Raw genomic sequence first — 12,508 nt, 5'->3', positions numbered from 1 at the left:
AAACATACTAGTAGTTATAAATAATTTGTTATAAATTTATAGTCAAAACAAATGCCAATTTCCATTGAAAATTCCCTTGATGAAGTAGTAAAAATTCCTCTTTTTTCTAAATCTTGGTTCTCTGAAAGCCTGAGATGATTTGTAATGATTTATGTGCCGAAATAGCAAATTCCCACAAAGCACTTCTGCTGCATATGGAGATACACTGGTTGTCTTATAGAAAAATACAAGTGATTAAGTGGTATGCTAAACTAGTTTTTCCCTTTCATGAATCACCATTTTTACTTGAAAGAACGACTGACACACAAACTATAGTTCTGCAAAATGAGTGATGTGAGTCTGTCTCTTCAAGGAAAGCAACTGATAGTATTCATTGCTAATGACAAAATTGGCAATAGGTCAAGTGAAATTAAAATTTTAGAAAACTTATATCCAGTACTGTGAGCTTGATGGCTTCTCAATATTTGAAAGCTTTTTTGGTAAAAATGCTGATATAAACTAATGTGGTTTTTATTCTGCATAATGAAGTATGTCAACATTTGGAAGATCTGCATAACACAGTGAATCAATATTTTCCAAGTAAGAAATTCATGATGTTACAAAATTTTGCATAGAGGAAATAACCATCAACTTGTGAGATAGACCAATGGATTTTAATGACCAATGTGAAAAATTTAACAATATGGTTTCAGATTTTTTTGCCAAAACTAACTTTTAAAAAAACCCTATCATTTGTCACCTTCTGGTGTAGTAATGAAAAATATTCATAATCATATAAAAAAGACAAGATAAATTTTCCCTTTCCAACTACTTATCAGTGTAAGAGTAGATCTTCGTTTACTTTAACTGAAACAGGATATTTTAAAAATTGAAGAAACAAATATAGAATTCAGCTTTCTTCCTTAAGCCAAACATTAAATAGATTTTTTAAAAAATAACACTTGTCACTATTTTCTTTGTTTTGGGAAAATATGTTTTTCATGAAAATATTTGGATATGTAAATAGGATTAATTTTAATGATTCATTAAATAGTATTGTAATGTTTGTGAGCTTTAAAGTAGTATTCTGATTAAATATAGATTTAGAATATATGTATATATATAACCCATATATACAAAAGCTCTTTGGGATCTTAAATAATTTTTAAGAACCACTGAAGTAGATTTTCCTAGCTGGCAGCTATGTGTTGAGGGATGGCTAATGCATTTCTTAAACATATTCCTTTTGGATGTAGAAGTCTGAACTTTCAGGAACTATCAGCTATTTTACATAGTAACTGTTACAGTTTGGATATGAAGTGTCCCCCAAAGATTCATATATTGATATATTCATATATTGCAACAATGCTCAGGGTGCAATTTTATCGAATTGATGGGATCCTGAGGGCTCTGACTTCATCAGTGGATTAATCAATCTTCAGATAGCTCAATGGACTGCTGGGATGGGGTAGAAGCTGTAGGCAGGTGGACATGTTGGGGGAAGCAGGCCATAGGGTGTACCCTTGAGGACTATGTTTTATCGCCAGCCCTTATTTTGTTCTCTTCTCTGCTTCCTGGCTGCCATCAGTTGGGCAGATTTTCTCTGCTAGGGCCTTTTGCCATGATGTTCTGCCTCACTTTGGGTCCAAAGCAGAACTGACCAGGCCCTGAAACCTCTGGAACCAGGAGCCAGAATAAATCTTTCCTCCTCAAAGTAGTTTTCCTCAGATGTTTGTCATAGTGATGAAAAGTTAACATTAGTAGCAAATGAACAGATTGGTTAATTTTATAAATATGCTGGGCAGATTAAATGTTATTGTAGTCTGAATTAGATTGGTGACTTTTTAATATATCAGATTACATGGATAATAACCTTTGACTTGCTGATCATTGACTAAAACCAATAGACAAATGACATGAATAGATAGTTCATAAATATTAGAAATTCTTCAGTCTGCCCACCAAATTCTTCATTCTTAAGATGAAATTAGGGCTGGGGATGTGGCTCAAGCGGTAGCGCGCTCGCCTGGCATGCGTGTGGCCCGGGTTCGATCCTCAGCACCACATACCAACAAAGATGTTGTGTCCGCCGAGAACTAAAAAAAAATAAATAAATATTAAAAAATTCTCTCTCTCTCTCTCTCTCTCTCCTCTCACTCTCTCTCCTCTCTCACTCTCTCTTTAAAAAAAAAAAAAAGATGAAATTAAAATGTTCCAATCAGTCTTGCCATTCATTTCTGGAAGTTGCCCTGTGGCTCATATCAGCCAACACAGTGACATTTAGTTAGGATAAAAATGAGGCTTTGGATGTTTTAGAGATAATAGTTAGGATTGGGTTAAGTCTCTTAAAACACTTCAGTTTTAGAAAGTTTTAAAAGGAATTTCAGAAATCCTATTCACCACCATCAGTGAATACAATAATTTTTCCTCCTGAGAGAATATGGGCTTGTGCATAAATAACATACCTACAATTGTAAAATGGCTACAAGACTGCAGCTTTCTTCGTAACATGTACCCTGCTGGGCTATTTTTGTTCATGTCATTTTACCCTTTTGTAAATCTGTCATCTTCAGAGTTAGAGACATTCAATTTTGTTCTTGATTATTCTGACTGATTTTAAATGTGAAAGAATTATCCTGTAATAATCTTTCATTTTTGAGGGAAAATCTACAAAATCCTATTGGCAGGTAGACTCTTGATCCTTTCTGTTCAGTTTAAAAGCTGACCCATAGGGAATTCATCTCCTGTCTCCAGGTATTGGTTGTGAATTCACTAAGCAGAAGGTACTATGTTAGGCACCAATAGATATGCATTGGTGCATTTCCCTTTACACTGAAGAAACAAATGACAGGAATTTAACATGTGGAGCATACAGTCTTGTTGTTTTGAAAGAATTGTTCCCATGGTAGTAGAACTGTTGTGAAACAAATTTTGTTGAAAATCCTACCTTCTTTGCAAATAGATTGGGGAAGTGAAGAGTTTTAGTAAAGCGAGTACAGCCGTGTCCTCCTCACAGCACTGTTTGTCATTCAGAACAATGATCTTAAATAGCCTTGGAAGCACGATTGATTTTGATTTCACATTTGAACTGATGCTGCACTGGCAGCTAATGGGTCCAGGAGATATTGGTTTTCACATTAAGAGATCTGAACTTTCTCTTTCTTGTCTTGTTGTGGCAGGCCCAAGCCAGGCTTGGATCAGTCCTAGGCCACTCCACAAGGATCTCAGTGAGGGAATTTAGCTTTGAACTCATAAACAGGTTCATTACAGTGCCACTCTGTCAGCCAGCCATATTGGATTTAAACGTTACTTCTCTGTGTATACTCTGCTATATAACCAAGATAATGTGCTACAGTAGTGACATTTCTTGACCCTGAGTTTAAGTGTATAATTTGATCAAGTTAAATAAAACATGTAATGAAAATGCTTATTTTTAGAAGTTCATGATTGACATCATGGGCTAAAATATGAGCTCGTGGATAGACTGCTTGGCTCTGCTCTTTGTTGCTGTGGAATCAAGCAAGGTTATTCAGTGCTCAGAGCTCATTGATTGCAACACAGGAAATAACAGAGCAATTGGGAGGATTAGCTGTGTTAATGCATATAAAGTGCTGGGCATGTAAATGTTGGCTAGTATCATTGTTTTTATTTCTGCTAATGAGTGAGATCATATTCTAAGATTTCAAAAACTGATCATAGCAGAGCTACCCTTGTCACCATCTCCCCACTGCAATTCTCAGTTTCCAGACTATGTCCCAAGAATTTATGAGGATATTTTTGTGAGGGTGATATCTACTGTGGTGAGAGATGCATTTCAAATATTAATTTCAGTTTTTGAGGATCAGTACCTGCTCAGTTATCTCCTTTTATATGCTGCCATTGGCAACAGCCAAGGCAAGCCTGTTGGTAATTAATCAGTTCCACTGAGGACTTAATTAGCAGCTTCATTAGGATCATCCTCGAGTAGCAAGCAGCAGAATCCTGAGCCAGCTGCAAATTCCTGGCTAGCTCTGGCTAGCCCCTCTGGCCTGATGGAAATTCAGACTGAGGAAGAAACCTGTTGTGCTTCGATTTGTCTGTCTTCCTTCAAGAAGGCTGTGGAATATCACTGGTTGTCTGTGATGTATTCATGAACTATGTGAAGATAAGGGAACATATCCATTTATAATGAATTGGCCAGAAAACCAAGATTGGTTATTGAATTCTTGTGTTTGGGCTGAGCAAGCAGGAAACAGGTTGTTGTTTGCGAGTGTTGAAAATGAGACCATGCATTTTGAATATGATAGAGTACTTCATTTTTCTGCTGAAAGTTAAAGTACTTCCCTTCTAGCATCATTGTTTTATTATATATATATATTTGAAATATTGCTGTATTGTTACAGGATGAAATCAACACTCCATTTTCTTTTTCTTCACCCCTAAGGAAAATATGGGAAAATGAGACAAAAGTAGCATCTTCCTTGTTTTCCTGTAGAAGTAGAAATTGGGCTAGGAGTGCAAGGCACAGTCAAGGTACTCCAGAACCAGCATTTCTGCCAAACCCTTTGGATGGATTGTAACTTTGCAACAGTAAGATAAAAATAAATGCATCAGCATCCTATTTTACATAAAGGGTATCCCTGGAGTCAGTTTCTCAAATGAAATGGGCCTGTTTTGCATGGGCATGTCTAACTCACTTTTTTGACTATTCTAAGGTTTTTAGATGACTTAGGTAAATTATGGACTTGGCAGAGGATCAATTGAACCTTTGTGTCCAACAGATTTCCTGCTGCTTCCAGGACAAGTGGAAGAGGATGTGAGCACCAGTGTTTGTTCTTTCATTCCTTCTGTGGACAAGCCTCTCGCTGCTGAGGGGAAGCCAAATCCCACTGTTAAGAGAACAGAGAAGCAAGCAGAGGAGGTACTGCACAGGGAATTCATTTCAACACAGCCTGGATTTTGTAATTTGTCCTTTTTATACCCATGTGCTTTTGTATTTTTCTCAGGTTTGGGAAAATTTAGAATTGAAGTAGTTTAATTGATCCCTCTCACTTTTATGTATCTCTAATGTGTATATTTCTTTTTAAACCCATAGAACACTTGTGTTTTTATGTGGAAACTATTTTTGTTTAATGCTGTATGCAAGGCTATAGAACAGTACCACCTAGGGACCACGAATTACAAGGAACAGACAATTTCTTATCTCTGTTAGTCTGAACTGGCTATGTTTCTTATTATCATTATTTCTAAGGTACTGTGAACCTTTTGTATTAGTTAAGGTCAGGTCAGGCTGCTATCACAGAGAATCCCAATAATAATTTAATGGGAAGTAGAAGTTTATTTCTCTCATTTGACAGTCTGTAGAGGCTCTTAAAGTAACCAGGTGGCATCATCAAGGACCCAGTTTCTTTCTCTCTGGATGTCCACTACCCTTGGGAAAATGTCCTCTTCTGCATGTCCTCCTCTGAATCAGGTCACCTTTATAAATGCAGGGGCAGGAGATGGGAGCTTGGGAGCAGTATTCCACTGCAAGGCTGAGGACCCAGGGTCCTTCGTTGCTGCTCACATTCCTTTGTCAAACACTTAGTTGCATCTTCATGTTTAGCCACCGAGGAGCCTGAGAAATGTCATCTAAACATATGCATCAAACACAGGGAAGAATGGAATCTCTGCTCTACATTTACTTTCCCAGATGTAAAACTTGGAGGTCATCTTTTGCTATTATTTTGCGACTCTTCTATGCACTTAGCAAATGTGCAGCAGTAGAAGTTGATGATGGTGCAGGGAAGTTACCTTTCTCACCCTTCTTGCTCTAAGGTAAAGGGAATCAGGCACAAGACCTTGCTAAGGGCTCTTCATTGTTACTTTCTAATAAAACCTAGGACCACTCTTGATTATTTTAATTGTTCAGGTACTTGTCACTAGAAGACATTCTGTTATTGAATTACTCATTCCATCAGAAATAATCCACACATTTCAGTTTTAGATTGCTCTTTTTCTCATAGTATTTTTGTTCACTGACATCACAAAAGTATACCCCAGGATGCTTGAAGGCTTATATTAAACTCCCAAATTGGTTACCAGAGAAATCGATTGGGACAGCCACTTTTCAATATGCTTTTTGAATTATAGATTGCTTTCTCTGAGTTGTAAGGAGCTAAAATTGCAAGGTTATTTCTAGCAGAAACCTGTTTCTTTTGAAGACCCGTTTATGTTCTTGACTTCAGTTGCAACTATACAAGTTATTGGACTGGCTAGTGGACCTGGAACCTGATACTTTATAAGAATTTGATTATACCTAGGTGCAATTATAGAATATACATATTGTAGGACAATTATAAAAATTGTCATAAAGTGTTTTCAGTTAGTGGGTTAAAAAAAAGTTTAATGTTCGCTGAGATCTATCCAATAGCCCAAATTAAAACTGTCTAAATGTATTTTAAACCTGAATATAAATTTCTTAATTTTACAGAAAATATAAACATTTTTTAACATTGGAATTAAAATGATATGAAAAATTTTTGTGTTGGCAAACTTCTCAGCCATCAATGAATGACTTTTGGTGTCTTTGGAATATCCAGACTAATATTTTGGTTGGAATTTTTATTTCTAATCATTTTTACTTTTTTGAGAGGCTTTCCACAACTGTCTAGATTCACAATATTACACCATCTGTTTCTTGGTTTAATAGCATTAATCTTATTTGAAAGCATCTAATGTCAGTAAAAGAACATAATCATTAGTTTCCAGAAATATGTCTTGTAAGGGCCTACCAGAAGGCCATTTGGGGGCTGGAAATGGTACTTGCTTTCTGTGACTTCAGTCTGGAAAGATGAACATTTGTCCTGAATGTCCTGCCTTCCTCTTACTTGCCTATTAAGAGCCCATCAACTTTCTGATATGGATTGGATCTTTTTAAAATTTTCCTCTTTTTAATTATGGTTTTATAGGCATGCATTTTCCTCTTAGAGTCCAACATTTTCCAAGAACTTTCCTCTTCTTATTTGTAAATAACTTCTTGCCGTGGTTGCTCTATTTTGAGGAATCTTGGAAGTTTTGAACACCTTTATAGAGCAAAATGAGTTCACATTGGAAAGAGGAAAAACTGTAGAAGCCATAGAAGAAGTCACAGAAGAAACTTGAGCTGTGTTTTAATAGGAGATCTCCTATTTTGCCAACTGTGAAGAGAGTTTATTTACCATATTATTTTGTACACTTGCCTACAGCTAAATGGTGCCATTATTGACTTGAGCATGAGTTCTGTTTTCTTTAATTTGCCTATGTGGTACTATGAATGAAAATGTGTCTAACAGGGTCTCTATTAGAATAAGTCACATGAGTAATTTAAAGGAAACTTGGGGTTTTCTAATAGTGCACAGATTCGATTCTCTGAGAGGCTACAAAAAGATTTCAATTAGATTTGAAATTAGACACCTGAAATCCACACATTCCTCTCAGTTCCTTGGGCAAAAATAACAAGTTAATAACTTAATTCACAAGTTTTTTTTGTTTGTTTCTTTGTTTGTTTAGCAGCAGGGGAGTTAGTGTTCTACTGAACAAATTCTTCTTTGAAATAAATCAGAATTTCTGTTTGGAATTGAAGACCTTGGAGTCTTAATAGCTTAGAACCCTAAAATGAACCCAGCTTAGAAGAAGAGAATTCTTGGAGTGCACTTCAGCACCCACAAGTTGAAACACAGAAATAGAAATCCAACCTTGGTGTATTTTAAAAGCTATCACTTGGGAGGTCACAGTGATGTTTTCTGAACTGCAGTCCTCCTTTGAATCACATATGTGTCCCTTGTCTTGGAGGAGTATAAATTCACTCAAGCATGTCTTCATAAGCTTATTAAGTTCAAATGCAAAAGGTCAGAATGAGTGTTGATCTTAGTACCATACAAGACATTTTTATGGAGTGAACAAATAACATGGTTGGGGTCATTTTCTCCTTTCTTCTCTCTTGATTCATCCCCTTCAACTTGCAAACGTGTTCAAATCTCTCTCATCCTCAACAAACCAGAACAGAACAAGGAAAAGCAACCTTCCCTTCCCCTTGGACCTCTCTTTGGTTACTGTGTGTTTATATTTATTTTCTCTCTTCCTCTCTCTCTTCTTCTGTCCCCACCCCCACAATTTCAGAAGCATTAGGTTCTACTGGTTGATCTTCCTTCCTTTTCACTCATTCAGTGTGGTGCTCAGTGTGCTTGATCTCCATCAACTGCCTGGATGTTATCAGAAAGGAGAAACCAATTACTTCACAATGATCCCATCGAGTAGACACTTGCAATCTTTATTTTAATGGATCCCTGTACTGTGACACCACTGATCTTCCCCTGATGCTCTTGTTTCACTTGTTCTTACTTCCCTGTTCTCTGACTGTGTACTTCTCTGATTGTTCTTCTCTGCCTCCTTTGGTTTTTTTTTCCCCATCCATCCTTAATGAATTGGTGTTCCCCAGGGTTCCTGCTTAGTGTGGTTTTCCCTATGCTACATACTTGGGTGCATTTTCATATTAAATCACTACCTGTTATGTTTCCAAATCAGTATCTCTAGCTTTAGGCCTTTTTTTTTCCTGAGCCTTAGGTTTGTATATTTAAGTGATCTCTATCTGGCTTCTTTCAGGTACCTTGAATTCAACATGTTAACCACTGAACTCATCTTTACCTGCTTCCCTTCCTATACTCTTCTCCCTTCAGCCATTTCCATATCTAGTCAGTCATCAAGCACTGCTAATTTTACTTTCTAAATATTTTTTTCAATCTTTGCTACCCTTGCCCTGTTCTCATTATTTCTTGCCTGGACTGCTTCAGCAGGATCTCAGTAGCCTACCATCTCATGCCCCTCAGATCTACCCTCTGTTTAACCTTCACAATGAGCTGTGTTGATACAATCTCCAAGAAGGTAGGGCATCTTTCTTTTTTTGTACTCCAGCTCCTATTTTATTGTGGGCACTCAGTAGACAGTTGAATAAATGAAGGAGTTTGGCTGAAATGTATAGAGGACCAAGTGTCCGCCCTGTTTAAAAAGAAAATCCTTCGGGGATTTTCCATCTTCTCTATGATGACTTGGCATTATTGCCATCTCTTGCCACTTTTTTTACAGCTTATAGTGTGACAATGCTGAACTCCTTTCAGATGCAGGAATGTGCAGTTCTGCATCTTATTTTTAATCCTGCATTGCATTTCCCCTGCAAAGCTGTTTCCTCTCAGCCTTGTTACCTTGTACACCCTTTCTAGCAGTCTCGGCTTTCTTTCCAACCCCCTCCAACCTGGTCTGGGGAAGTGGCCCTTCTCTGTCTCCATCACCTCTTATCTATACCATTTGTGCTTACCACATTTTATTATAGTGATTGTTTATTTATTTACCTCATTTGTCTGTGATTTCATGCAAGTCTTCATATTTGTATTCACAGCACCTTACACAATGCCTAGAATTTAAAGGAACAGAGTTTGTGGAAATAATGGAAAATAGCTGAATGATTCCTCTAACATTTTGACTCAGGGGTAAACTGGCCATGTGGAATTATATCCCCTAAATGGTTTAAAATATCCGGAGTATCATATTTGGCCATTGCAAATGTGAAATTATTGTATCTTTGGTTTCTTGCCTTTCTATTTCAGCATTTAACAGACTACCCAGGAAAATAATTTAACAATATCAGTTGTTAATAATTCTTAGTTTCTAAGTGAAGAAATTATATACTTAAGTATCTTTTTATACCCAAAAGTTTATTATAAATGAATAAAAATCTTCACACTGGCATTTTAAGAATGAGTTTATAGCCTGGCATAATGGTGCATGCCTGTAATCTCAGTGGTTTGGGAGGCTAAGCTAAGGCAGGAGTATCACAAGTTCAAGTTAGTCAATGGCAGCTCTTGCCATTACTTTTGTCAAGAAAGCATGTGGGTACTTTCTAATAAAAAGGGAATGACTCAGCCAATGGAATTTGTTCTCTTGTTGCTTTACTAAGAAAGGATGGTAAATGGCTGGTTGTTTGCTCTTAGCACTGCACACCTAACTACAAAACACGCCAAACAGATAGCAGAAATCTACTTTTCATGATTTCCTTTTCACCTGGGGCAGCAGTGTATAGTTTCTGAGCAGTATGCTCCATTTTTACAAACATTGCAAAAGCTACTCAATGAGATCATCTTCCATGCAAGAATATTTAAAGCAGACTACAGTTTCAGGATATATATTTTTTTCATTCTTTCATGAACCATAGTGTTCAGTAGCACTGTACATATAGAGTTAGATAGAGGTGCAGGTTGATTTCATTGTATCATACACACCATTTGGAGGTTTTTTTTTAGGGCATGGTATAATGAGATGTAGGCATTCTTTTTCTGTTTATTAGAAAATATGCTTTGTATTTATTTTCCTTTAGAAAATCTTAAAGACTCACAAGTTTTGAATAAATAGATAAAATTTATTTTATCTCTTTGCAGCTACTCTGACTTTACATAAGCTGTTATATTTTTTTAAATTATTGGTAGAAAAAAATGGGATTCTGAGCTTTTCAATTTAAGATAATGCTGTGTGTTTTCATAGCTATTGTTATTAGCTAGGTATTATGGGTATTATCTGAAGAATGATAATAAGGGTAGTCTGTTTTTATCTTTGAAAATTGTGTCTTATTAATATGGGTCTTTTTAGTAAACGGTGAAAATGTACTTAAGGTTGGTCCAATCTTAAGGCATATTTTCTTGCATTTTAATGTGACTCCTGTTTTCCCACGTGTGTCTCTATCCCTGTCACTACAAGTGGTAAAAAATGTAATGGTAATGAATGTGTGCTGGGGAGACTTTCTGATTCTTGCCTTGGGCAGAATTAGTTAATGATATTCATTCAGATACAGCATGGTACAAATGGGGCATATTAAGAGTCCTAAATTAAGTCCTGAATAATTGAATTTATTTCTTTACTTAAAAACAGCTTAATTAGATGAGAATGTTGATGTCTAAAAAAAGTTTAATTAATTATTAGTAGGGAGTTTGTGTTTTCAACTTTATCTTCATTTACAATAATTATTAATGTTTTTTCTTCCTTTGTTACCTTTATAGATATTTGGTGATGAAGTCCAGCCCTTCTCACTTGATGAAGAATTTGATTATGACAATGTGGCTCTAACCCCCAAGTTCACTGCTGCGGAGATGGAGACCATCAGAGAGCTGTTGAAGCAAGAGAGAAAGAACACCAACACAGACCTATGACTGATTTACCAAAGCATCTCTGTTTATTTTGTTTTGTTTTTAGTTCTTCAAGCAGTATCAGAGTAAATGATAAGTTAGCCATAATTCCCTTTGTGGAAATCTATACGTGTGCCTTCATTTTTCAGAGTTATTTCTCAGTTAGGAAAGAGGGCAACTGACCAGAGAGCTGAGGAGGTGGCCTTGTCCTGACATATTGTTGCACCCTGTGACTCCTGGGGATGGAGAAGGAAATGGGGACAGGAAGTAAGAATTACCTAAGGGATTATTGATGAGAGCACAGCACAGGGTGATGCACAAGGGTTAAAGTGAAAAGTGCAGACAGGAGCGCTCCTTTCTGGGTGAAGGACAGTCACACCCAGGAAACATGTTGTAATACATAGAGGAAAAGTTCTCACAGAGGTCAGAGATGGTGGCATCAATGTGTGCGTTGAGAGAGCTAACTTCTGGAATTGATTGGGCTTCGCAGAAAAAGAAGGCTTCTGAGAATTGATTATATGTCATATATAGAATTCTCCAATTTGTTATTAGTGTTAAACCATGTGTGATAGTTACAAAGTACAAGGAATGATTTCTGTATCCAGAATCTTTTAAATTTGAAAAGGCAAGACAACTAGAGAATATTGGAACATTGGAATGCAAATAACGCAGACCACCCACAAATGCATCAAGGAAAAGAGGGGTGAAGACCCAGAAAAGAGGGGTGAAGACCCAGAACAAGGGGGAATAATATGCATGAAGTAATTTTTAATGTTGAAGGAATCGGTAACAAATCAAATGTAATTAGTCTTTATTGGTTTTCTTGCCTCTTTTAAATAGATTTTGTTTTTTAAAGTAGTTTTAGGTTTACAGCAAATTGAGGAAGAAATTAAGAGCGTTCCCATATCATTCCCTGCCTGCTCCCTCCCTGACTATCAGCATCCCACACCACTGAGTACATGAGTACATTTGTTTTGTTTTGATCTGATTTTTTTTCTATTGCTTTTCTTCTCTTTTTTCCCTTGTGATAAGAACACTTAACATGAGATCTACTCTCTTAAAATTTTAGGTACACGATATTGTGAAAGCCAATCCTATACAGTGGGTCTCTAGAACTTACTTATTCATGTGTAACTAGAGGTTTATATGATGGAATAGCATCTCCCTGTTTTCCCTCCCTGAGTCCCTGGTGGCCTCCACACCACCCTCTGCTCCTGTGGTTGATATCAGAGGGTGTGTCATATTTGTCCTTTGGTCACTGGCTTATTTCACTCTGCACAAAGTCCTTCAGGTTCTTCCGTGTGGCCACACCTGGCAGGGTTTCCTTCTTTTTCTAAGGCTGGAGGTTTAGTTTAGTTTCC

At 36.8% G+C, this 12,508-nt stretch overlaps 1 protein-coding gene across 1 annotated transcript in view; it reads left to right on the top strand.

Annotated features, from left to right (window-relative positions):
- The window catches only part of Iftap (intraflagellar transport associated protein), a 59,051-nt gene extending 47,148 nt beyond the window's left edge, over positions 1–11,903 (top strand). Inside the window, exons 6-7 of the mRNA XM_026404861.2 lie at positions 4,740–4,879; positions 11,022–11,903. Of these exons, the coding sequence (XP_026260646.1) occupies positions 4,740–4,879; positions 11,022–11,171 (290 nt within the window). The 3' untranslated portion in view covers positions 11,172–11,903. The remainder of the gene's footprint in view (positions 1–4,739; positions 4,880–11,021) is intronic.
- The last annotated feature ends 605 nt before the right edge of the window (positions 11,904–12,508 follow it).

This window comes from Urocitellus parryii, chromosome 4, assembly GCF_045843805.1.
Source record: "Urocitellus parryii isolate mUroPar1 chromosome 4, mUroPar1.hap1, whole genome shotgun sequence".
NCBI classification, from domain to species: Eukaryota; Metazoa; Chordata; class Mammalia; order Rodentia; family Sciuridae; genus Urocitellus; species Urocitellus parryii.
Note: the sequence above shows the minus strand (reverse complement) of the source record. Positions and strands in the feature narration are given on the sequence as shown.